The sequence below is a fragment of the Pelmatolapia mariae genome, linkage group LG20 (assembly GCF_036321145.2).
Source record: "Pelmatolapia mariae isolate MD_Pm_ZW linkage group LG20, Pm_UMD_F_2, whole genome shotgun sequence".
Taxonomy (NCBI): domain Eukaryota; kingdom Metazoa; phylum Chordata; class Actinopteri; order Cichliformes; family Cichlidae; genus Pelmatolapia; species Pelmatolapia mariae.
Window position 1 is genome coordinate 21,182,626 of NC_086244.1, and position 26,745 is coordinate 21,209,370.

General features: G+C 41.8%; 2 protein-coding genes across 12 annotated transcripts in view; both read left to right on the forward strand.

Moving 5' to 3' along the window:
• The window catches only part of LOC134618892 (serine/threonine-protein kinase WNK2-like), a 40,218-nt gene extending 26,963 nt beyond the window's left edge, over positions 1–13,255 (forward strand). For 4 of the 8 annotated variants that reach the window (XM_063464496.1, XM_063464501.1, XM_063464504.1 and 1 more), the window contains 11 exons: positions 182–268; positions 711–1,495; positions 1,893–1,950; positions 2,055–2,128; positions 2,321–2,985; positions 3,791–4,020; positions 4,216–4,440; positions 6,759–6,857; positions 9,570–9,614; positions 10,142–10,443; positions 10,553–13,255. In XM_063464496.1, coding sequence (XP_063320566.1) covers positions 182–268; positions 711–1,495; positions 1,893–1,950; positions 2,055–2,128; positions 2,321–2,985; positions 3,791–4,020; positions 4,216–4,440; positions 6,759–6,857; positions 9,570–9,614; positions 10,142–10,443; positions 10,553–10,903 — 2,921 coding nt within the window. In that variant the 3' untranslated portion in view covers positions 10,904–13,255. Of the gene's footprint in view, positions 1–181; positions 269–710; positions 1,496–1,892; positions 1,951–2,054; positions 2,129–2,320; positions 2,986–3,790; positions 4,021–4,215; positions 4,441–6,758; positions 6,858–9,569; positions 9,615–9,936; positions 9,983–10,141; positions 10,444–10,552 lie in introns of those variants that run through there. The other 4 variants (XM_063464500.1, XM_063464503.1, XM_063464498.1 and 1 more) reach the window with 4 other exon arrangements.
• Positions 13,256–13,670: 415 nt separating this feature from the next.
• brpf1 (bromodomain and PHD finger containing, 1) lies at positions 13,671–25,872 on the forward strand. Of its 4 annotated transcripts, none has more exons than XM_063464185.1 (16): positions 13,671–13,896; positions 15,074–15,861; positions 16,187–16,376; positions 16,468–16,755; positions 17,310–17,827; positions 18,230–18,419; positions 18,595–18,726; positions 18,904–19,032; positions 19,235–19,616; positions 20,187–20,495; positions 20,622–20,897; positions 20,985–21,132; positions 21,378–21,508; positions 23,606–23,721; positions 23,813–23,967; positions 24,752–25,872. In XM_063464185.1, the coding sequence occupies exons 2-16, from the start codon at positions 15,119–15,121 to the stop codon at positions 24,933–24,935; spliced, it is 3,891 nt and encodes a 1,296-aa protein (XP_063320255.1). In that variant the 5' UTR covers positions 13,671–13,896; positions 15,074–15,118; the 3' UTR covers positions 24,936–25,872. The 4 variants fall into 4 exon arrangements, with proteins under 4 accessions (XP_063320255.1, XP_063320256.1, XP_063320258.1 ...); XM_063464186.1 differs by lacking the exon at positions 13,671–13,896 and adding an exon at positions 14,070–14,291; XM_063464188.1 differs by lacking the exon at positions 13,671–13,896 and adding an exon at positions 14,070–14,242.
• The last annotated feature ends 873 nt before the right edge of the window (positions 25,873–26,745 follow it).

Sequence of the window (26,745 nt, forward strand, 5' to 3'; positions counted from 1 at the left end):
ATTATACAGGGTGCTATAGTTGAAAGCATAATCGTCTGGAATGCCTTGAGGCTACCATCGTTCTGATTTGGCGCTATATAAATAAAATTGAATTGAATGCAGTTATGCTGAAAATGATCTGTAATGGTGTGATTTTTAAATTCTGGGAATATAGATGAGTTTTTCTGTTTGCCCTTCACAGTCCTGCACACTGGTAAGCGTTGGTTTATAATCTGCCCCGTGGCTGAGACTCCCATGCACGACAAAGAGAATACATCACATGCCCAGGGTAAGCCCACACTCCATTATTAATTTATAATGTCTTCTGATTTACTTCTTGTTAAACAAAGAATCTTTTACATGAAGAGTTGTTTTACGTACTAGTTGGAGTATATTTTCTAGAAAATGAAATCTGCAGCTTTCCTTTCTTTGCTTTTCTCTGCTGCTGCTGTTGTTACTGAAGACGGTGCACATGCATTAGAGTGTATCTGTGTTGGTTCATCCGTTGGGGTCAGTTATATAAGAGTGCGTCTGCAGTGGTTTTAGGCAAAAAGAAAAAAGAAAAAAGTGAAGGGCAGGATTTATACTCCAGCTGACAGAGCCTGATGGGGGAAGACGAACAATGATGTAACACTTTGGCACTCACAGGAGCTAGCTCCTTTCTTAGCCTTGGCTGTTTACGTATCAATCTGTTCTCCTGCTAATTAACTGTCATCTCTTTATTTTTCCAGAATCTGAAAAGTCTGGCTCATCGTCAGTTGGGGCCAACAGCAACACAGCTGCAGTGCCTACTCAAGTCGCCTCTTTGTCCTCCCAAAACCCGTCCTCATCCTCCTCACTGACTACCGCAGCTCAAACCTCGGTCCAGCCTCTGGACCAAATCACTAGCAAAGCCCACATCCAGCAGACCCAGCCCAGTGTTACTAAACATGCCCTAGGATCTAGTGCCGCCAACCATCGCAGCTCACTTTCTGTGGAAGAACCTTGCATCTCCGCTGTTTCTATGGTTACTGATATGCCATGCTGCGCTATTGTGCCCCCTGTCTCGCTGGATGTAAATGGCATTGAGAAAGGAACACCTGGTGGTTTGGTTTCATCTCAGACTAATCAACCAATCCAGAAGGCCAGCCCTACTGGAGAAGCTCCTCCTCAGCTGACTTCCCTTCAGTCTGTGGTCATGCAGCAACCCTATGCAACGCCCATGCAGCCTGGGACTGTGACCTCGCAGCCTCAAAGTCCTGCACATCAGAACTCCCAGTCTTCAAGCCATCAGCAGTGTGTGGGGCCAGGCGAGTCAGACAGTGAGGGGCCACGCAGGGTGGAGTTTGTTGACCGCACTATCAAGACTTTGGATGAGAAGCTGAGAAACCTGTTATACCAAGAGCATGCTCCTTCCCAGCCCTCGAGTCTTACATCTGACCCCCAGGCATCCAGCACAGAGGGGGTCAGCTCCCCTCCAGTCTCAGATGGCCAAAGCACTGAAGGAGCACTTACAAAGAAGAAGGGGGAACCTCTGGTAAAATGCACTGTGTTTGTTAGTAAAAGGGAGAAATGTGAGCAACCAGACTTTGGTTAAAAGTTACATGGTATATAAATAGCAGCAACAGTGAATCAATTCTCTGCACTGTGTTATTGATTTGACTATTGTCTATAAAGAGCAAGGCCAATACTGTGTTTAGAAAGAAGCGAGAGTAACAAAGTTACTCCTTTCATAACAATGATTCAGCCTGACCTCCCTTATATTTGTGTACATGCATGCCAGCAGAAACACATCAGGTTCTGACTCAGACAACATTGAGGTCAGGAAAGGATAACAGCTAGCCTTAATGCACCAACCCTGTGTATGTCATGTTTTAACACTTGCACATCATTGTGACCTGTCCAACACACACTCTTCTCGCTTTCTGTCTTAGCCTCAGATTCCTGAGCGCACGGATGATGTGGGTACATTAAGTGACACTGCAGTGCCAGGTAGGTAACATTTATTTGTGTAATATCCATGTCACTTTGTTACTGCATAATGTTTTGCAGATTGTTTTGTTTTGAAAACAAAAATCTCCTTACTGGTCTTTTAGGTACTAACAGGGGTTTAAAAAGAAGTGATGTGCCTGCCAGCTCTGGTGCACATGGCTCCAAAAGCCGTTTTCAAGTAAGACCCTGCTTTCAAACTTTCAGCAAGCAAATCTGCTCAATGTAAATGTCATTTGCCCTAATAAAATTGCATTACAGGTCATGGCTTATGCCAGTGTTTATCTGAGTTCCAGTGTTTGTAGCTTAAATATTGCATTAGTTGTTTATGGACCCTAATTTTGTTATGAACATGGGTTTCCCATTATTGCAGATCATCCCAACTCCGCCGGATGTTATTTGTCGCTTGGAAAAAAGCAAGACAAGCTGCAGCTCCTGCAGTTCCCCAGCTCCTTCTAGTGGTTCTGGAGGGTCTTACAGCCAGACTCAGAGCATGAGCAAGAAAGAGCGAGGATGTGTGGCTATGAGCAGGTCGTCAGTGAAACCTGTAGATGAAGATGAGAATGCAGAAACATCTAAATCTCACCGCAGTAGCCGTTACTCTGCTCCGCCAAACTTCTATCAGGCTACACCTTCTTCTAGTCCTGACAGCACCCCATGCCACATTCCCCGGGCCCAGACTATTGACGCTTCAGCACATCACCACTATCGCTTCCCCTCTCACCTCTGCTCTGACTCAGCAGATGAGGACAGCAGCAGCGTAGCTCTTCCTCCTGCACATCCAGCTCCTCCGGCTCATACCCTGTCTGAGCACAGTGGAAGTGACCTCATGAAGAGGGCAGTTGCCTTCCTGCGGCGCTCTGGGCGAAGCAAAAGTGAACAGAGCTCTGATTCACCGAGCCGACAGCCCGTGTCAATGAATGGTCACACTCCTTCGCCTTCAGCAGGACATGCACCCTCATCCTACATCAGCAGTGACAATGACTCCGAGTTTGAGGATGCAGATATGAGAAAAGAACTACAGAAACTTAGAGAAAAGTAAGTTTTAGCTGTGGTTCACTGCATGCTTACAGTCAAACACAGCTACACTAATGTGCCTGTTTTATTAAACTTTTTTTTAATTAGCTGGTATTTAAAAGCTTTTTTTAAGTGGAATACAGTTCCTGTGTATTCACTCTAATTGTTTCACTGCTCTAATTACATAACCGTTTCAGTTTATTGAAGCTGCTTCACACTAGTCTGATTGTCTAACTGTCATAATTAGTTATATTTAAAAAAGAGACTATTTGGGAGTATGGCTGAATTATAGTCACCATTCTCTGGTAGCCTATGTTCAAGTATATCCCTCTGCATGGTAATCAGAAGTAGGTATGACTTAATTCTTGCATTTAACAGAAAACCTTAATTGATATTTTACAGGATGTGTCTTGGCTGAAAATGGGTATTTTTGTATGTTTAATATGCATGTAACAGTGATAGTTAAGGCAAAGAGACTGTTAAATTACACAAAGAATGAACTTAGTAAAAATGACACCCCTGGTGACTTTATTTTGGTGGAAGGCCAAAACCTCTTGTATAGGATACAAGACTGTACAGTCCTGTGAAAAAGTATACCCAATGATTTAGGAGATTATAGAACCACCTTTAACTGAATTATTTTAAGTTAAGAATTGTGTTTTTATGATCAATTACCAACATATAAAATCATGCTAATACTGACTTTTAACAATGCAGAGTACAGGAGATGGATAATAATGTGTGAGTGAACTTTTGAAATGATGTTTGTTTGTTTTTTTTGTTTTAAGATGGTTACTGAATATTTTCTCCTTGCATCTACTTTTAGACACATGAAGGAGATCTCAGAGCTGCAGGCATTTCAGAGGAGTGAGATTGAACGTCTGTACAAGGAGTTGGGAAAAACTCTGCCCCCCAATGTCAGCCTGCTTCATGCTGCACCTCCAAGTGGCCGTAGGCGCAAAGCCAGCAAACACAAGCTAAAAGCTGGAAAACTGCTCAATCCAATGGTGCAGCAGCTCAAAAACAATCTTAATACCACCAGTGCTGACAGAAAAGGTATGTGGGTTGGGAACGTGGGGTGATGAGTGGCTATGTATCCATGTGATGTGATGATTTGTGTGTATGGGAGAGTGTTTGCAGCCTGTGGAGAACACAGGAATGACATCAGGTTCAGAAAACTCGTAGGAGTGTGTGATTCATTCTGACTCACACTTTACTTATTTTATTTATTTATTTTCTCTTTGTGCCAAGGTGAGAGTGCTGCCAGCTCGTCCGGCTCCCCGGCTAAAAGTTCAGTTCTATCAGATGGCTCAGCCCACTCCAGCGGTTGCTCCAGCTCCAGCAATCAGCCGAGCACTGCCCCAGAGCATGTCCACACCCAGCAGCCCTGTTCTTTGAAGGGTTCTTTCTCCTCAGACAACATCTACGCTGGACTACATGGTGATGGAAATCCCAACCATGCTGGCCCTGGTCAAGGTACATATTATAGGTTCATGGGTTTGTGTGTGTGCAGTTTGTGTGTGGTCATGCAGATGGACATGCATTCAGCCATTATACACATGTTTAACAACTGTTAGTAGTGCCCCTGGGTAGCATTTTTGCTAACAGGAGGATGGAGAACCACCTCATTTTTACCAGCTTCAAACTTCATACTGTATGTACTATAGGATTATTGACAGCACCACATACTGCATATTCACAAATACACGATTTTATTGTTAAATTTATGCCATTTTTTTTCAAGTTGAGAAACAAAAGTGGACTGTGCTATAAATAATTGTGTCCTAGCATGAACAATACTTGTGTACTAATATTGAACTTTTGAGCTCATAAATTCCCTGATAATTGTCTGAAAGCTGGGGATGTCCAGTTATGTATTGTTAAATGTCAGTCATCACGTCATGTGTGCCAGGTCCACGACACGTCCGTGTATTTACATAACAGACGGAAACACAACAGGTTGGATCAAAGTGCTGCGCAGCAATCAATAAAACCAATAAACCATATAAATAACCTAAAAACAATTAGAAAACAAATAAAAGACTGTTAAAAGTCAAAAAGAAAGTTTGTAAAGATGTTAACACTGTGACTTCACTTATGTTAAGTCACACTTAAACTTAATTTACATCTTCTAATGATGCATAAACAAAGAACATTGAGTTTTTATGCAGTTCATACCAAGAACTTTAAATTAACAAAAGAAATCTGGACACTGGTTCTATTAATCTGCTACATTCTGCAGAGGATGAAGATTTGAACATTTGAATTTCCATGTTATTTACTTGAAAACAACTAGTACTAGATAATTAGCTTTTTGCTAATAGTGTTTAAAGTGAAATGAGAAATGAGAAGGGAAATAGTTTTAGTGACTGCAAAATGTTGTTTGAAGCTGGGTGATTTCTGTCTTTCAAACATTGCTATTTAAATTTTTTTTTTTTTTTTTTTTTTTTTTTTAGGTTTCATATTAAATTCAGCGTATTCCAAGGTATAGACACTATAATCCCATAAATACATAACAATAGGTATAACAATACATAAACCCTCCACTTTATATTTACTTGATGATTATATTTTTTTTAGGACCCGTAATAAAAGTGTATAATCTGTGCTTTAGTGTAAATGAAAGTGACAACAGGCGCACTGGAGAGACAACATGGTTTTACAGGTGTGGCCACAGACCATTGCTCTTTCCTTATCCTTCCTGTCTGATTATCTTCCATATTTAGCTTTTTGCTAGTGGCCTTATCATTGCTGGTACGTGAAATGGTACACAGGTAGTCCAGCTCCTCCAGGATGGCACTATCCATATTTATTTTTTCAAAAAGGTTGGCTGTGTCTCCCATACCACAAGAATGGGCCGTTGCTTGTGTCTTTCACATCCGCTACATGTTGTCTGTGTGAAGCTGCTCTCAGTTGTAAAGAGAATGGGATGCCAGTTCTGGTGTTCTTAGGTGAATGCCAGTCAAACTGCAGAGTTCTGGTTTGTGAGCACAGGTCTCCCTGAAGGATGTTGGCTGTTCATGCCACCTTCATGGAGTCTGTTTCTGGCAGTTTGGTCAGAAATATGAGCATGAGTAGAATGCTAAAGGTCATTTTGTTGAGCTCTGGCAGTGCTCCTCAAGGTCCTCCTTTCACAAAGGAGCAGATACAGGTTCTGCAGCTGGGGTGAAACCCTTTTGCAGCCATGTCCAGCTCTTGTTGTGTAATGCCCCATCTCTTGGTACTTCCTTGAGTGTCCTGGAGACACACCAAACCTTCTTGTGACAGCATATATAGATATACTGTCCTGGAGGAGCCCGGCCACGTGTGCAACTCGAATAGGCTGGAACTACCCCCAGCAGTGACAAAGACACTAGCAAAAAGCAAAGTAGAGAAAAATCAGCCAGGAGAGAGCACGGGTCTGTGGCCATCATCTTGGCACCTGGCACTGCAGAGCCAAAGTTTCATTTACACCAAAACAGGTAAAATGGATTCACAATGGTTTATGTTTCCTAACTGGACAGACCGATATCTCTGAAGTTTAACTGACTTTGTGTTACCCTGTGATGATTGAGTGTTCCCTTAAGTGTTTTGAGGAATGCAGATATAGGCAGCCAGTTTGAATTATCATCAGAGAGTCAAAATAGTCTCATTCATCACCAGATACTATGGTTGGATCCTGCATATCATGCTCTCCTAAACTGTCCTTTTCTGGTGCTTTTAATGGTGGGGATTTCTCATCCCAGTCTCTGTGCACTTTTACATAGTGTCTTTCTTGTTTCTTCTCTTCTTCCCTCTTATATTCATTTTTGCAGGCTGGACGGTTTACCACCAAACGTCAGAGAGAGTCACCTATAAATCTAGTAGCAAACCACGCACTAGATTCCTCAGTGGACCTGTGTCTCTGTCCATCTGTTTGTATTTGTTCTTTTATATTTCCCCTCACTCATTTCCATATTCTCTTTATTTATCTGCCTCTCTCTCCTATCAAACTATTTTTTTATTTGTATGGAATATAGTGGATATTTTATTTCACCATCCCTGCAGGTCTTCTCACCAGACATACACCCATTGTTTATTCCTACCACCCACACTTCTCAACAACCTTAAAGCTTGTTTTCTGTATATTTTCTAATTTATTTTATTTATTTTGTTGGCCAGAACAAAAAAACAGATGATATATATTGACACATTAGCATGATACTGTTGTGATAAACTTAAAATTGGATATATCTGGCTAATACAGATGAAAGGTTTGTGCAGCCATGAAATGTTTCTTGCTATAAAACCATACAGTGAAGCAGGTCAGTCTGTGTACTGTTTGTTTAATAGTATGTGACTTTGCTGAAAGTCTGCGAATGTGTTAGGGTTTTTACCCCTCAGCCATAAAAGACTGACATCGTCAAACCTGGTGGGTGGTATGGACATCCAAGTCTGTGAGCACAATAGCTCAAAAATGAGCTAGTTTTAAATTTATGCCATATGTGCATCTACTAGGAGGCTGAGCTGTAGCACTGGCCAGTGCCCGTACTTTTAAAGCTTGTAATTAGTACAAAAGTGTGACATTTACAGATAGATACAGTCTCTGCTGTTTTCTAGATTTGTTTGTGTTTCTAAGTCAGCATTTATGGCTTCTTCTAATAAAACCCTTATTGTCTGTAATATAATTTAAAACACAATCACCCCTGAGTAAATGTATTTACTAAGCAAAATCTACTACTGGCATTATAAAATCACTCTTCTTCTGTGATTTAGTTTACTTGAAGACAGTGATTTAATTAAAGTGACTTGATTACAGCAGCTATATATAGAAGTGGGAATTACCTGACTCTGGGGGATCTCAGAGAAAAGTATAAAGACATTTCAATTCATTCATTCGTGTAGGGTGACCTTTCTTTCCTGGCTGTGTTGTATATTTTCAGCTTGAATTAAAGCCTTTTTTGATTATATTTTTCTGAAGAAGTGCAGCATGACTCAGACGTGTGGCTCTTTGTGCGGGTGTTGAGATCTGCAGGTCCAAATTGCTGAAAATAATTTCTGTGCACTGAAGTAGAGCGTAATTTCTATGCAGTCAGTTTTTCCAGTGTTTCATTTGCACAGAGGGATATTTTCCAGATAGAAAGAGAGCTGTGAAACAACATGTAATTGTTATCAACCATCTTACCAACCCAGTGCTGTACTGTGAGCTGTATTTAGTCGTTGGGAGAAAGGAAGTAGAACAAAGAGTAGCTATATTTCTATGAATTCAGTGTCCCTGAGGATCCAGATTGCATCCAGTTGACCTTAAGATTGAAAAGGAAACATTTCTAGGGTGTGCTGCCTCTTATATTCAAATTCCAGGCTGCAATAACTTTAATGTTGTAGGTACCTATGTCAGTTTACAGTCTTTCCTCTGGCAATCATCCATAATTCACAGAACTGCAGTTACATTCATAATTATTAATTTTTAAATATATTGCCCCCTGCTCTTCATACAGTTGCTTTGTGCAGTGCTTCTGGCTTTCAAAAATAGACCCCACAAGCACACTGGAGCTTGTGAATGCCTAGTCCTGTCCAAACATGGGCCTAATACAAGATGGTGTGACTGTGTTTGTGTATGTGTGTGTGCATCTGAGAGAGAATGGCAAACTCTTTATACCCTATTTATTTGTTGTGTGTTTCCATCCACAGTTAATTTTGATTGTGTAACACCCCCTCCCACACACACACAGACGAGTCGAGGCACTAAGTCTGCCATCCTGTGTATACTAACGCAGAGAAAAAAAACCCCAACCCTTCCCTAATAGGCAGGGCCCTATGCTTTGATTGAGGAGAGCTCTCTCTGTCCCTCATGTTTGGATGGAGAAGACGTGCATGGTGCAGGCGCCAGGCAGGGCACTGATGGAGACTTGCTCCGCCATATGAAGGGCTGTATCATCAATATTATTATGGTTTTGTTCTTTCACCTCTCCTGAGTTACCTGCATGTTTGGATTTTTGGTTTTTTTCTTTTTAATTGCTGACTCTGACGAGTTCCAGCTTGTATCTGTGCTTTCAGTTGGTTAAATTTTATTTGTTTTGGTTTCATATTTTGTTTCACAGGCATTCTCACATCGACAAAGGGATCTTTTTGCTTAAATCCAGGCTCCAATATTCTTTCCCAGAAAACACAATGTTACACATTTTGTGGTTTCTCCCTACCAGTTAATGAAACAGTAAATCATCCGTTATTCCAATGATCAAACAAAAAGTACAAATTCATACGATAGTAGTTGCATTTTTCCAAATTTCTGTCCAAGCCAATATTTTTGATATATTCCATATTAAATATAATCATGAAAAGGTCAATAAATGTGCAGGAACAAACATGCAAGATTACACGTCAAGGCAAGTTGTGATTTCTTTTAGGCTTGTCAGGTACACTTTCTAAAAATCGGCTCGTCAAATGATATTAAAGAGAACACCTAGATTTGCTCCTCTAGTCCTCCTCACTGATTTTTACACCCCTCTTCCTCCTTTTCCTCTTTCTCTCTCCTCAATTGTTTTGATAGCTGAATGTGCTTTTGAAGCAGCTTGTCCACCTACTTGTGGTGTGCAGTGTGTCCTGGCCTAACTGTTTCTGTCTTGTGCTGTTTTACCTTTTTATAGGGTCCACTCTGAAACGACTATGTCTAGGCAAAGAGCGCAGTAGTAGTAACTATCTCATTTACTTTCTTACTCTCTGTCTTTTCTATTCGTCCTCACTATTTTAGTCCTTTTTTTCTCTGAAATTTATTTGGCACTTGAAAATGTCTCCGTTGTTTAAACATGGGTACTCAACAGATTGTTGCATTAATTTGTTTCATGTTTTGCATGGCAGTGTGCCTACATGTCTTGGTTGCTGGATTTTGTCATTGCTTGCATATCAAACATTTCATTTTTATTTAATTGTTCATGAAAGACATGTATGTTGTAATCCTTTGGCTGCTGGCAAAATATGTGTCACAACTTTACCTGTACACTCATTTTGCTCTAGCCTCGCCAGAATGATGAGGATTATTTAAACGTGGCTTTCATGAAAGGTGACATTACAGGTTTTTTTGGATTTTTTTGTGAAACTGTCCTTAATTCTGCCATACAGCAGCCAATTGATTTGACAGCTGTTTTTTTTTTGTTGTTGTTGTTGTTTGTTTGTTTTGTTTTTTAACTAGGCAGATTTTAAGACCTTTGTGTCTTTTCAGGGTCCTCTCTTAACACCACCGCTGCTCAGACAGCCTCCAGTCAGACTCAGCCATCACTCTCTGCAGCAACATCCTCACCCTCTCCTCAGCCATTCACACGTCTCGCTCAGGTCCAGACCAACAACAGCAACAACAAGAGAGGCACGTTTACTGATGATCTTCACAAACTGGTTGATGACTGGACAAAGGAAACTGTAGCAGCGGCCAGTCAAGCACGACCCTCCCTGAACCAGATGAAACAGCAGAGGCGTCGGCAAGACCTGGAAGGCGGTGCAGCACCGATGGGAGCAGTTACTTGTGAGGTATTTGGAACAGAGAGTGACTGAGAGTTTAGGAGCTGTACTTCATCATTCTTAATGTAAGCATGAGTCAGCCTGAGTCTGTGCACATATTTTGTCCCCTCTGTTCCAGATGAAATGTCATAATGGTCCCGGCAAGTTCCAGCTGCCTCTTTCATGCCCCCTGACTGCTGCTTTAGGCCCTCGTATACCTGCAACCCTATCGTCAAACTCATCCACAGTGCCCTCTCCTGGTTACCTCGTTCCCGCAGGCTCCTATGCTGGGATGGTTCCCGGTCCTCTTTATCCCCAGAGATGGCCCAGCTTGCCCAGTCCTGTAGGGTCTGTGGTCCCCGTAGGCTTGCTTGGTGCAGCAAGAATGATGCCCTATGGCACAATGGCAAACCCACAGATTCAAGCTTACCCTCTGGTCATCCACAGCCCCGAGAATGGCCCGTGTCCGAAAACCACAAGGACTACTTGATCTGCTTACCAAAATTTATTAGTGTGTATTTGCAAGACAGTCCAGCTCCACTCTGCTCTGTTCGGAGCAACACATGTACATAATCCCATCATGTAAATACCATGAGAAAAGTGTTGATTCTTCATGCAACACTAATCTGTAGTAAATTGTGTGTGTGTGTGAGTGTAGATATGTGTGTATATTATACAGTACATGTTAAGTAAGTATGTTTGAATACTTTTTTGGCTTTAGTCATGACTTAGCCATACTAGTCGTTTTATGTGTGGTCACAACATCCATATTTCATTTTATTCTTCAATTCTGCAATTTTCTTGTTGCTTTTGCCTTTCTGGGTTAAGTACACTTTAAACACTACATTGGAATCCAAATACCAGTGGTTTGAGATACAATAATAGGACAGTATTTATGATGAATCTATTGGAAAGAATGTAGTGCCTTGAACATTAATTTATATATTTTTTTTCTTCTTGGAAAAAAGAAAAAAAACCACAAGTCTGCATCCAAGTTATTTTAGCTTGAATGCAGTCTTGAGTTTTTAATACATTGCAATTTTTATTTTTATTTTTTTTGGGTTTACATATGAATGCCCTTCTGTTACTGCACTGTCATCACAGTATGTAGTTTTATTTAAATAACAGAATCATGTTTTAACTCTTGTTTACTTTCCACCCCTGTGACAGATGGAATGCCATAGCGGTGAGACGTACCGATGCCTTGCAGAAACAAACGGTTAATGTACAACTGATGAGGGAAGGGAGAAAAAAAATATGCCAGCAGCCAAAATCCACTCATTCAGGTCAAAATGGTTCAGCAGGACACGGCCTCTTTTTGATAGGACAGCTGATACATTAGACAGCACAAGAGCTGGCAGTGTTGTAGCTTTGTGCTCAAAGGAAAGGCGGTGTCCAGAGCCATACATACTGTACATAGTTCTTTCTACAGTATATGCCTCCGGAAGTGTTCTGATCAGAATGTAGCGATTAATATGTGAAGGCTTGAGGCTCAAAAGTGCAATTTAAACCCCTCAACAAAGCTTTGATCGTGGCCTTGCCACAAGCCTTATCTCTAATGTGTGCAACAGGAGCAAGCTAAAAAGTTGAACAAACGTCGCAAATCACCAAGCACCAGACAGAAGACAGAAGTTACCGGGCAAAGTATAAAGATTACAATCCACGCAGCAAACTGAATTCACTTCCAGTAAATGTTCTTTCAACTTTGCTAGTACTCAGCGTACACTGTATGTAAAATGTTCTGTGCAATCACAAGTTAGCTCTGATGTTTTCAACCTATTTGATGTTTGATGCTTTTCTTTTCTTTTTCTTTTTTTTGGTGATGCTGCTATCATCTGTTAAGGTGATCCTACTGTATAGTTAGGCTTTCTGTTCACATAAAATGGCACTAAAAAAAAATAAGACTCCTCAGATTAACAAATGGGACACTCATGAAGCAGTGTTATTGCCTTGTTAAAATTTTGATGTGTTCATTTCACACGTTGCTTTTGATGTCTGCTCTGTTTTCCAGTTTCTTTCCAGCGATATATTTCAAAATGCAAACGACACTCGATGTGGGAGATTTGCACAACACATATTCTCCTTTTATTCTGCGTTAAAAGAGTTCCTACACTGTATATAAGTGGGTTTCACCCATCTGTACTTTTATATCACCGACGAGCATGGCCAACTTTTCATGTTCCACAAAGCTCAACAGTTACTGCTATTATGGTTAGAAATTTCACATCTCCACAGCACATTTGAAAGATTTCAGCACCCCCAATCTTGCCAAGCTGTGAATTGTACAGTTTTCTTGTTTTGTACATTTTGTTTTTCTGTTTTTGTTGTTTTTGGATGAAAATGATATTGATGGTGGTGGTGGTATTGGATGAGGAGGAGGGGTTGCTTTGAAGTATATTATTCCATCAATTCGGTTTGAATTGGACTTTTATAGGATATTATGCAGAGTCTTCTGCTTTGGTGAAATACTTCCAGTAGTAAGAGATTTCTGTTCTCTGTCATTTGTATCTGGTATGTTTTGTTCCACCTCCCTCGCTGCTAACTTACTGGAGAGCAGAGAAGGGAACAACTCTATGGCATATTCATTTGGATGCACTGATGAAATGAAGAGCTGATACACACAGAGGGGAAAGCAGCTCTGACACCTTCTCCCTCTGCTCATCTCGCTCTTCTGTGGACAACATTGCCCCCTGGTGAATATGCACTGGTTGTCAAAGGCTTGTATTCAAACTGTGGGATTGCTTTTTGCCTGCTGTATGTCCCACTGCATTACCCCACCCTATCCTGCTGCACTCTTATCACAGACTGTATGTTGAGAGAGAAATAAATATTTTATGCTTGATAGCATGTGTCGTTGTTATTTGCATTTTTAGTGTCTTCCGTGTATTTCATAAATAATTTGTTTACTTTTTGTAAGTAGCATGGAGTAAGAGTTTTCATTTTTATTATTTAAATTGATAAATTTATAAATACTCAGAATTATATTATTATATTTTTTACGACGGACAGGAAGTGTTTCCGTGAGGCTCGAGTTTTTCACACCCTCGACGTCTTTGAACAGACGCCACAGATTCGCAACATACAGTACAAACCCTGGCAAGGAAAATTAATACTTTAACAAACCCTTTAAAGAGATTAAGTTAATTATATTACAAAATCTCGCTCAATATGTTCCAACAGGCTACAGTCAGGAAAGAAAGTGGAGAAATAAGACCCCGCTTTGTGTGGCGAATCTGTCGACCCGCATCTGTGTCGTAGCGTTACAGTAATGCTTGCCCCTTTTGTTCAACCGAGTTCCTGAATTATTCCCAACACAATGAAATTCTTTGGCTATTATATGGTTTCATGAAAACATTTTTACTGTACCTACGCCTCTTCTGAGCTCTGCTGGGATTATTTAATGAATTAAAAATCAATCTACAACAACTGCTGTGAGCTGCTGTGAGGTTTCCGAAGCACGCAGGTCTCGAGGAACGTGGAGTAGTAAGTGTTTATAACGTTAGATCAGAAGTATTAGCTTTAAATGGCGAAAAGGGCCATGTTTGGCTAAAAAAGATCACACTAGATGACTGTGTGTGTATTTTTACAGTAATTGGTGTTATCCATAGTAACCCACCGTACTCCGACAACATGAACAGACCTTGGTGTTAGCCCTACTGCGGAAAAAAATAATCATGTCTGGCTATTTCTCGTCACAGAGAAAACGATTTCGCTGATATTTTGGCTTAAAGGAGGAAAAGGAACGCTTTTGATGGACCTTAGTTTGATAAAGCCTCCACACATGCTCTTCAGGAAGCCAGGCTGTCATTTTGCCTCAGAAATTCACAGGGTGAGGTCATTGTGGAGGGAAACACTGGGGTCTGAACGGCCAGGCTGCGGTGTGTATAGCCCCAAACATTCATGTGTGTTTTATTTGTTTTAATATTAGCTATACTGGAATGCGCTGTAATGGTTTGATTTGCGAGGCTAGCGTTTGCCCAGGGGACACAACTACAGTTTGGCACTCTATTTAAACGTTACTGAGCTTGAATGAAATACCGAGCAAAGGTTACAATAAAAAATAAGAACAGTATTTAATAATAATGGCGACTAGCGTGGCTAGTTTGTAAGGTTACTTCATGTGCTGTAGGGTTATTCTCTTGAACTGTGCTTGTTTACGTAGTGGCCAGTGTTGTTGTTTGCTAGCTGCTGTTAGCCAGCAAGCTAACTGCAGCTTTGTTTTGGGGGGAATGCAGCAGCAAAATGCTAATGCTAACGTTAGCTGTGTTAAAATACACAAAGTTCGTTGGTTACCTTAGGGGGTAGAGGGTGGAAGGGTTCGAACGAGATAAAGGTTGAGTTCTTTCGACAAGAACCGCAAATGAGCTCGGGTTTACAGCTGCCCAGCTGTAGCTGTTGTTGTTACTGTTTGTTGCTTGTATTACATGATTGTAGTTCTCAATGATCATAGCAAACACGCTGACCTTAGTGCACCTGTTACTGAATAACAGATCATAATTTGTTTGCTACCAGCAGTGGTCACGTGATTGCACCATAACAGGTGCATTTCGTTGGTGTCTGGGGCTCTTTAAGGCAACTCTTGGGAGACAGTGCCCAATATCTGTTATGTGCGTTGTTTTTAACAAATATCATTGTTCCCTGTTGTGCTCATGTGTTTCAGATGTAAACTTGAACACCATCTGTCCCAGCAGTGGCTGTTGGCACAATGGGGCTGGACTTTGACGTGAAGACATTCTGCCACAACCTGCGGGCCACTAAGCCCCCTTATGAGTGTCCCGTGGAGACTTGCCGTAAGGTCTACAAGAGCTACAGCGGCATTGAGTATCACCTTTACCACTATGACCATGACAACCCAACTCCTGCCCAGGCTGTGCCTCAGAAGAAGAGGAAGGGACGTCCTCCTCGTGCCTCGCTGACTGGTTCAGGGGATACGGATGATGGCGGGGGTAACGGAGGAGGAGGACTGGGTCATGGAGGGAACACGCCTGTTAGCCCCAACCGATCAGAACGCTCCCATTCCCCGGGGAGAGAGACCATGACCTACGCCCAGGCACAGCGCATGGTGGAGGTGGAGATTCAAGGGCGCATTCACCGCATTAGCATCTTCGAGAATATAGATGTGGTGTCAGATGAAGACAGTGATGCAGAAGACGCTCCTCCATCTGGAACCGGTAGTAGTGGTGGCGGCATGTGTAATGGTAGTGACGGTGGAGCCGGGGGCAGCGAGTTAGGAGGGAGTGGCAAGGACCGCTCAGATATCCCATCTTCTAATGGGGGAAAATCCACGCCAAAGACTGGGAAACATAAGAGCAAAGCCAAGAAGAAGGATGGCTTATCTCATCATCACAGCGCTCAGTCTGGTCCTGCAGTCAAGCTACCGGAGGCTGTGTTCAGAGAACTCGACCAAGACCGACCTGATGCCCCACCTCGGCCATTATCATACTACAGGTCTGCAAATAAATGTAGTCATTTAATTCATATATATATATATATGTATTATAAGCAGGATTGTTGAGAGGAACATCCATTTTAAAGCAAAAGCAGTTGGTAGTGAGTTGTTTTAGTGGACATATACAGTCCAGCCAGTCCCCACTTTATTAGCAGGGAAATGACTGATTACTGTGCTTCAGATTCATACTATTCCGTCATTATTCTTGTCTTTACACTGAATTACAATTGGCACCATAATGAATTATATTTTTTTGCACGCTAAGTATTCTTTGCATGAATACGTCTTAATTTGACTCTTCTGTCTTTCTTTTTTTTACTCTAGGTACATTGATAAATCTGTGGAGGAGCTAGATGAGGAGGTAGAGTATGACATCGATGAGGAGGACTACATCTGGCTTGATATCATGAACGACAAGCGGCGGCGTGACGGTGTGACACCCATCCCTCAGGAGGTTTTTGAGTATCTCATGGACCGCTTAGAGAAGGAGTCATACTTTGAGAGTCACAATAAGGTACTTTAATCAGACAAAAGAGGGAGACGATGGTTCAAACTTGACATAAATGCATTCAGCTGTAATGTGTCCTTGTGCTCCTTTCTCTCAGGCGGACCCTAGTACCTTGATTGACGAAGATGCCGTCTGCTGCATCTGTAACGATGGAGAGTGTCAGAACAGCAACGTGATTTTGTTTTGCGACATGTGTAATTTGGCAGTACACCAGGAGTGCTATGGCGTTCCCTATATCCCGGAGGGCCAGTGGTTATGTCGCCGGTGCCTGCAGTCGCCGAGCAGAGCTGTGGACTGCGCTCTGTGCCCGAACAAAGGAGGTGCTTTCAAGCAGACAGACGACGCACGCTGGGCCCACGTAGTGTGCGCCCTCTGGATCCCAGAGGTAAATCCATACATGTTTGATTTGGAACGACATCACTATGCAGATATCGACAAACTGAATAAGCTCAACTCATCTGAGCCAGTTCACAGCCTTAGATCCTAGAAACTTAAATTTAAAGGTGCTCATGCTGTTTGCCATCAAAGCCCCTTGACTTTAGAACAACAGAGGAGATAAAGACTCTTTATCTGTGTTGCCTTTCCTTTTATATTTCAGCGATATTTACTATTATTAATTTACTGTCTATTGTAATTGTTTTGTGCAACATCAGTCTGAGTTGACATCAGTCTCGCTGTCACTTTTTAAACTCTGATTTTAAAAGGGATATGTAAAAAAAAGAAAGAACGTTTATAATTATTATTGATATTACACAGTTAAAGACTGTGGGAATGTTAAACTTAACAGCCAGATAAATACTGTCTCAGTTGATGTACAGTGAAGCATGCTCAGTCAGTCTTGGGTTTTCTTGTTTGTTTGTTTTTTGTTTGTTTTTTTGTTTTGTTTTTTTACTTTGTAAACATCATCACAGTTAAATAAATTCTCCTGCCTTTCTGCAGGTCTGCTTTGCGAACACAGTCTTTCTGGAGCCGATCGATAGCATCGAGCACATCCCTCCTGCACGCTGGAAGCTCACCTGCTACATCTGCAAACAGCGTGGCTCGGGCGCCTGCATCCAGTGTCACAAAGCCAACTGTTACACAGCTTTCCATGTCACCTGTGCCCAACAGGCAGGCCTCTATATGAAAATGGAGCCTGTAAGAGAGACTGGGGCCAACGGTACCTCTTTCAGCGTACGCAAGACGGCATACTGTGACATCCACACGCCCCCCGGTTCAGCACGTCCTTTAGGAGGAGTCGGTGGGGCCAGCATGGGGTCATCCAACAGCGAGGGCGAGCTGGAGGAAGATGACGAGCCTAGCATCGGCCATGATGATGACTCTAAGGGCTGGAGCTCTGAGCGGGTGAAGAGGGCAAAGGCCAAATCCAGGCTGAAGATGAAAAGAGCCAGAAAGATCTTAGCTGAGAGGAGAGCTGCTGCACCAGTGGTGTCAGTGCCCTGCATACCACCCCACAGGTAGGCCTGTACTACACCTGCTCTGTCTGTGCCTCAAAGTTGTGCGCCCAGTAAGCACATATATGCTTTTTGCTGTTAATAGAAAACTGCGTGCAGCAGTATGTTGGGGAAAACAAATAAAGAAATCATCACATTTTTTTTCTCATCTATTTATACTATTTAATTTTGGTATTGTAAGACAATAATTTATATGTCACATTGCATTATTTTACTTATTAGAAATGATGATTGTACATTCTGTTCTGTTTTATTTTTGATTTAGACTGTAAATAATTTTAAATACCTTATCATTGTCTTTTGTGACATTTTGGTCTTAAAGGCTTTACCTTTGTTAGTGCATTTGCAACATGCTTTACATTTACAACATGCTTAAGAGTTCAAACAGTATTTGCTTCTCTGCAGGTTGAGCAAAATCACCAGCAACCTGACGGTACCCAGGAAAAGCCAATTCATGCAACGACTTCACAGCTACTGGACGCTGAAGAGGCAAAGTCGGAACGGTGTGCCTCTTTTGCGCCGGCTTCAGACACACTTACAGTCGCAGCGACACATTGACCCACTCCCACCACAGCCTGCGTCACAACCTTCCTCGGTAATTTCTGTTGCTGTGATTCTGTGTTTGTCTCATTCAGTTGTCTGATACCTGAAACACTTCGTTTAGCATCTGTTGTGTTGAAATGTGCTAAAAAATAAACAGACATGACTTGATACCTTTTAATGTAATTTGTTCTAACATGTTCATGGGATTGTGCACGTTAATGTTGCAGAGAGATAGCGAGGAGAAACAGACCGCTTTAAAGGAGCAGCTAAAAGCATGGCAGAGGCTGAGACACGACCTGGAAAGAGCGAGGCTACTGGTGGAGCTCATCCGAAAGAGGGAGAAGCTCAAGAGGGAGACGGTGAGATGTGAAGAATAGCAAGAGAGCGTTTTGTTTTGTTTCTTTTTTCTTTTTTTCAAGATACAGTGAGATTACAGAACAAAGAACAATATGCATCTCCTTTCTGTAGATCAGGCTGTATACTTCTAACTGTGCACTACTTTGTTAGTTTATTGCTAAAAATGTGTCTGTGTTCAGATTAAAGTGCAGCAGATGGCGCTGGAGATGCAGCTGACTCCCTTCCTGGTGCTGTTGAGGAGTACCTTGGAACAGTTACAGGAGAGAGACACTAACAACTTTTTCACTGAGCCTGTGCCTCTGGCAGAGGTAAATGCAACATACTCGCAAGCACAAGAAATCTGATTATGTTCAGAGACTTATATTTGACTCTTTTCTACTTTATGTCTGTATACTACATACCTGGCATAATGTATTTTAGGCTTTCCTTCTTTCTTCTTCATTCACTGTACAAATATGATTGGATTTTTTTTAAATGGCTCGGTCTGCTCACTACTCCTTTGTCACCTAGGTGCCAGACTACCTGGACCATATTGACACTCCAATGGACTTTCAGACCATGTGGAACTTGCTGGAGTCTCACCGCTACCTCACTTTTGAGGCCTTTGAGGCCGATTTTGGGCTCATTGTCAACAACTGTCTCAAGTACAACGCCAAGGACACAGTCTTTTATCGCGCTGCCTTGCGGCTCAGAGAGATGGGCGGGGCTGTCATAAGAACAGCCAGGCGACAAGCTGAACGGATCGGCTTCGATTACGAGACCGGCATGCATCTACCACGAGAGCCAAGCCCGGACAGCCAGCGTGAGCAAGAGAGAGACAGAGAGCGGGAGAGGGAGCGAGAGCGAGACAGGGATAGAGAAAGAGATCGACCGTTGTCTTCTAATGAAGATGGTGAGTGTCTCTGCCTGGGAGGTTCTTGGGAACCAATATATTTTTTTCCTCAAGCAGCAGCTAAAGGAGAAGGAGGGAGAAAAACAAACATGTGATTTAAGATTTTAGATCATTAAAAGTTTTTTTTTTCTAATTAATATGCTGTATGATACAGTGTTTTCTAAAATTTATTTAAAAAAATTACATTTTAGGTTTACTGGAACATGGTTGCAGTGCTGTCCCTTGTCACAAAATAAAGGCTCAATGGTGAACAGTAACATACAATATGGTGCAGTGAAGTTCATGTTGCTACCACTAGGTGGCGCTTGGAATTCATGCAGTTCCGTTTCAGTTGATCTAAAACATCATACATCCTGTGTGCTTGTGTATGCTGGATTTGTACTTTATGTTTAAAGCTTGATGTTATCGTCTGTCTGGCTTCAAAGATAGTCTACCCCATATATAGTTAACCAGGAAACAAACCTACTTTTATATTTTCTGTTTCTCGTTATGTGTGACTGCTTTATAAGATTGATTTTCTTTTCATTTCCAACATCTCTAAGTGCTTCTCTTTCTGCTTGCCTTGCGCAGACCTGCTCCTGCCAGAGAACAGGCGGCGGTTACCTCTGGAAGAGCAGCTGCATTACCTGCAGGCCCGTCTCGATGAGGTCAGCTCAGGGAAGCATAGCATTGGCCAGTCTCGCAGAGCCAAGGCCCTAAGAAAGGAGATCAGTGTGATCAAGAGGAAGCTTGCACACCAGCGTGAAGGAGGCTCTGGCATGGGGGGCCGGGACTCTGTGGGCGGAGGAGACCGGAGTTCTTCTCTCCCCCATCACTCATCATCTGCAGGACACCACGATGAGGGGGGAGAGAGCAGCAGCCAGGAGATTGGTGGAAAGGGTGTGTCTAGGAAAATATTAGCACTAATGTCCGAAATAGCAGTGAAAATGATATTTGCTGTTCAATAGCAGTTGAATAATAAGCATTTGCCTGTGTTTTAACATATAAACCTCTCTCCCCATCAAGATCTGAATGTGTCCTCATCCCTGACTCCAGAGGTGGGCCGTCGGACATCTGTCCTCTTCTCCAAGAAGAACCAAAAAATAGCTGGACCCCCCAAAAGGCCGGGACGCCCACCCAAGAACAGGGATGCGGGTTATGGTGGGGCAGGAGTGAGCCAAAGTCCTGTTGGTCCCCCACAACTCCCCCTGCTGTCACCAAGCAGGCACAGGAAGCGTCCCCGCAGCCCTCACACCAGCTCCAGCTCTGACAGCGACAGTGACAATGATGACCTGCTGCCAGGTAAATTAGATGATTCGCAATAAACTTTTAACGTACAATAAATGCCAAGTCGCACCCTCACTGTTTGTTTCTATTTTCTTCCCTCAGGACTTCCAACTAATGGCTTTGATACAGGAAACCAACCAGTAACGGAAAGCTTCCGCGTGTACAGAAGTGAACCTCATCTCCCTCGTTCAAGCTCAGACTCTGAGTCCACAACCAGCAGCAGCAGCAGTGCAGCTTCAGACAGGACCAGGTGATTAATGCTTATGCCTGGTACTCTTAAAATCAGTTCTTTTACCAATTAACGTGAGCATAAGGTTTCATTTGCAGAAACAAACCCAGTGACTTAACAATCATCTCTCTTGAAATTTTATGACACCTTTAACACACAGTTTTAACTTTACAACAGAAATCCCCCCTGCTTGAAGCATCCAGTTGTTCTAACACTTGTGATAAATTTATACGCCTCTTGATAGTTCTGTCTGTTTTCTCTTGCAGCACGACTCCCTCTAAGCAGGGCAGAGGAAAGGCGTCGTTCTCACGCGCTTTCCAGGAAGATAGCAGCGAGGAAACATCAGGCACAGAAAATGATTCCTACTCAGTCGGTGGCTCGAGGGGTGTTTCACACCGTAAGCACATTTTTATAACCTCTAAGGCTCACATAAAGCGCACACAGCTAGTTTCTATTTATTTAGATAGTGAGTGTTTTCTCAGAATCACCCAACATAGCTTTGCCTTTTCAGCCTGTAACTAATTTGGCATGATATTTTGTCTGATCGGAATCTGATTTTACTTGAAGCTTAAATACCCGTGAAGACATTACTGCAGATAAAAATATGCTGAAACTTTTTTTTCTCACACAATAATAGCCACAGAGATGAGACGGATAAGTCCTTATAGGAGAGAACGTCAGAGCAGAACATCATTTCTGCAATGTGGCACTGATAGTGCTAAAGATAGCGTAAAACAGTGGGTGTATTTTACAAAACAAAACAAAAATAAAACAACATTTTGAATTTGCCGTCAGTTTCTTTGCTGTAATCTGTCACAGCCACCACACGTCAGCATAGCAGGACCTGTACTCGCTGTCTTGATAATGGGGAAAATGAAACATGGTCAGAGGAAGTGCCCTCCCTTCACTATGTCAAGTGTTATATTTGTGTAGCACCATTTGTTCAGGATACTCCGCTCAAACTGGAGAAGCTGTATCATTCCCCACCCAGGTGCATTAGGAGTTAATGTATTTTAAATTAAAGGGAAGTGTTTTGTACCAACTAGTGCTGGGCGATATGACGATATATATCGTGTGGACGATAGAAAAGTGTCTATCGTGCCATTTGTCTTCTATCGTTTATATCGTACTAACCCAAATTTTATAAATTATTACATAAAATATATAATTAACCCTTTACAACCGGTCGGAGCAGGCACACTCCGTTTTACCTAACTATTTTTAAATCCCTCTAGAACTGGAACCACGTAAGGTAGCGCAATATTTTTTTTTTTTGCATGTGAAACCGGAGGAGTTGTACTTACATCTTATGCCATTAGCTTGTCCAAGGTCACGGTTTCCTTCCACATATAACTTTGCAGAAACTGCATAAGAAGCACTTGCAGCAACAAAAACATAATATTCCAAACTTGCAGCAACAAAAAGATAATATTCCAGAAACACGCTTTGCCAAGGTTCATAAGACTTCCTATGTTGGCATATACATCAGCGCGAACTATCGCATGTCCGTCATTACCTGCCCGAAACCGGAAGTGATGTCATTTTCGCGAAAGGGCCTTATAAGCCTATGTTGGTGTTTTTAAAAGACATGTTTGACTTTATGCTTTTCTGTATCGTTTCTGGGATGCTTAGAACTCAAATTACACTGTTGGAAATACTTTATTTTGATGCATTATAATATTTATTTTCATTTTTCCTGCAGTGTATAAAAATTAGTGTATCTCAAAAATAAAACTATGAAGACACTCAAAATAAATTTCTCGTGGTTGGAAACTTTTGTATTTACAGTTTTGAGGGATACACCTCTTAAAATTTTTTTAACTAGAAATATATGTAAAAAACAAAACAAAAACGATTTTCAATTTTTTTGTAGTTTATTGCACTACAAGTTTTTGCAATTTATGTAGTTACTATGGACTTAATGCATACATATTATTAAAATTTGGGCTATAACGGTTGTATTGATGTATGGAAACTTGAAATACTCCCACAAGTGGCACTACAGCATGTAAAAACATAAAGATAAGCTCTGGCGGACTTGGTTCTATGGTAGGTCTTAAAAGGTTAAATAGCCTGTGGCAAATATATTAGTGTTGTCTTCTCACTATACATGCTCTTAACTTTATGCAAGAAAAAATAAAGTATAAAAAAATGATATTTTTCGCAAAGAAACTCCGTCTCGTGGTTTGCGAGCTGGTGCTGCTGTACGTGCACCCGGATTTGCGACATACTTTACGGTAACTCAAAACAAAGACTGCACCCTCAGCACTCGCTGTTTACAGACTGCGTACTTTCTAGATGACCACAGGTCAGGTCGTATATCGTGATATATATCGTTATCGTGATATAAAATAATTCATATCGTGATAAATATTTTTTCCATATCGCCCAGCACTAGTACCAACAGTTGCTTAGAACAGTGTTATTGTGTGATAAAGTGTGTTTCCAACTAGAAGTGAGATTGCTTAACGGACGCTGTTTTCCCAACTCTCAGTGGTGCGTGGGCGGGACAGGTCAGGGTGCTGGATGGCCTCAGATGATTATTCTTCTCTGGAAGCTTTAGACCTGGTCTGGGCCAAGTGCAGAGGCTATCCTTCATATCCTGCTCTGGTGAGACACGGACAAACAACACAAATAGCACAGATTACGGTCAAAATATGACTGGCTCTCTAAACCTCTGCATGCTACTGTTTGCTTGTAGATAATTGACCCAAAGATGCCCAGGGAGGGGGTGTTCCACCGAGGTGTCCCAATCCCTGTCCCCCCTCTGGATGTGCTGAAACTTGGGGAGCAAATGACCCAGGAGGCCAGGGAGCACCTGTTCCTGGTCCTCTTCTTTGACAACAAGAGAACATGGTTGGTTTTCAAGTGATATTTTTTGGGGGAGGTGACTCATTCTCAGAGTTCACCTCCTTTTTTTTTTTCCTGCTAATTTTTTGCTGATATGTTGTATTTTTATTTTAACACAATCAAGCAGTGTAAAGCAAAAAAAAAAAAAAACATGCTACCAAAGGCAGCTTGTGATGTTACTGGATGTTTGCACACAAGTAGCTCTGTGGCAACAGTTCAAAGCAAACTGCAGCCTTTGTACGGAAGTGCAGCGACAGAACATTCAGCAGAAATGGGGCAAACGTGGTTTTTGATAATACGAGGGAAAGAACATGTTATTTTAGGTCACTTTGTTCTCTGCAGTTACTTATGATCATGTTTTGCTAAGTTTGGAGAAATTTATAAAGTTGATGAGCACAGCAGTTGTTAGGAGGCATCCAGGGTGCATAAACTCTGAAGTCAATCAAGAAATTAACGGATCATAGGAACCAATTACTCTTTAACTAAACAATAACTCTGTCTGGACTGACTGTGTCTAATCAAAGGGTTGCTGGTTCGATTTCTGGCTGCTCCAGCCTGATTGCCAAATTATTGTTGGGCAAGATACAGAACCGCCAGTTGTTCCTGTTGCGTTCGTTGGAGTGTGAATGTTAAATAGAAAACACTGGCATATAAAAAAGTGCTTGTTTAAATGGGTGATTGAGGCTTATAGTATAAAAGGTAGAGAAGCGTTATATAAGAAGCCAGTCTGTTTAGCATTTACCAATGCATGTTTTTTTTAATGTTTGTGCTTGTGCTTATGTGCTTGCAGGCAGTGGCTTCCGCGCTCTAAGCTGGTGCCTCTGGGCGTCGACCAAGAGCTGGACAAAGAGAAGATGCTCGAAGGCAGGAAGTCCAACATCCGCAAATCAGTGCAGGTGGCCTATCATCGCGCCATGCAACACCGCAGCAAGGTGCAGGGGGACCCCAGCAGCGAAACTAGTGACAGTGACTGAACACAAACACACGAACGCTAGAGAGCCCAGCCCTACATCATAGATTACAAAGAAGAAGAGAAAAAAAAACAGTGCCAGTAACAAGGAGTGGGGGGAAGAAAAAAAATCCACTATCTTGGCCCCGTGATATTCACACTCATGCACACTAAACCGTATTTAATCCGACATGTAAAATATTGTATTTAAGAGAATTGATAAAAAAAAAAGAAAAGAAATGGAGAAATATGCTATGTTCAGAATCATGAATCGAAATATTCCTCGTATGTGGTCGATATATGTTTAATAACAAATGAGATGATGGTTTACAGACTCACAAAATGAACATAGTGTTATGCTATGAAGTATACACAACTGCCTTTCCCTGTTTTTGTTTTTGGTGTTTTTTGTTCTTTTGGGGGGTTTTCCTCACACAGGTAATCTCATATGTAAACAGGGAAATGTGTGTCGTGTACGTCGAATGCACACACTGTGGATATTTCACAACGCCAGCACGTCTCTCACATTCATCATCCACCTCCGCAAAAGGAAAACGGTGACAGGCCTGGTGCTATTGTCTAAGTCATTTTTCAGAGGAGCACAAAGAGACTGTCGCAGCCCACTTTTGGGGCATACCAACGTTACTGTAATTTATTCTGCTGACTTCTCGTTAACAAGGTCCACAAGCTTGTTTCGTCACGGACTACTTCTAATCACTCCACCTGCACTGGACATCACGGTGCAGTCTCTTTTGTCTGTCAGTACGTGTCCATCATGTTTCCTGTTTTTACGGTTTTGTTAAGATATGTACATGTCACACAGGCCACTTGGTCAATGAATAATGAGGACTAAACTGAAACACACAATTGCCTCACTGTCTGTCTTAGTATCAGGCTGATGGCTTTAGAACTTTTATATAAGCAGATTGCATAACGATAGAGGTTTAATAAAAAAAACAAAACAAAAGAATTGAGTTTTTTAAAGTTTTGTGCTGTTTTTTGTGGTTTCTCTTGTTATTCCTTGTTCCCTGTTGTTCTGTGGAAATATTTCACTATGTTCAGCAGAAAATTCAGACCCTCCCATTACCTCTTTCCAGGGTAATCGTGAGTCATACATGCTTCTCATGGCTGATGCATTCTGTCATTTTGTTAATAACTCAAGACAGACGGGCACGACTTATAAGATGAAAGATTTATGATCAACGTTCATGACCAGTCAAGTGTTGTATTTGCTTTGAAACACTGCCAAGTAGGGGGGGTGTTTGTGTCCGTGTTTGCTTAAAGGCTCAAGTCAACTTCTCTTCTGAAAGGGTAAACACTGGACGTGTCACGTCTGACACTTTGAAGATATGCTTTCCTCCTAAACTTTCCATTGTTGTGTCTAAACGACTTAAAGACTTTCACAGTGCTAGTGAAGTGTTAAACGTGCACCTCCCATCTACTCGGCCCTCACACTGGTTCTGCAGGGTTTTTGTCTTTTACCGTAAAGTGCCTTGCTGCTATATGATGCCAGACTTACTATAGAGTGGTTCTGCTTGTTAGACAGCCTTTCCACAACATCCATATCATGTTTTATCAATGTGCTTGTCTGTTTTCTTTTCTTTAAGGGTTTTTTTTTTTCTCAGAGGGCGTTGGGGCTTCAACGTTTTAAGTTCCTCAATGCTGTAACAAAACCATCTAACAGATAATATAATAACAACAATTTCTCAAGTTTAAAATAGTGCTTGGAGGTATTAGGGAAAGATGCAGGATGTCACAAAGATGCCCTGTTCTGTGCATTTCATCTAAAAACACCCTTAAACATGGCCGTTTGAGGGTGCTTTTAGATGAACAAT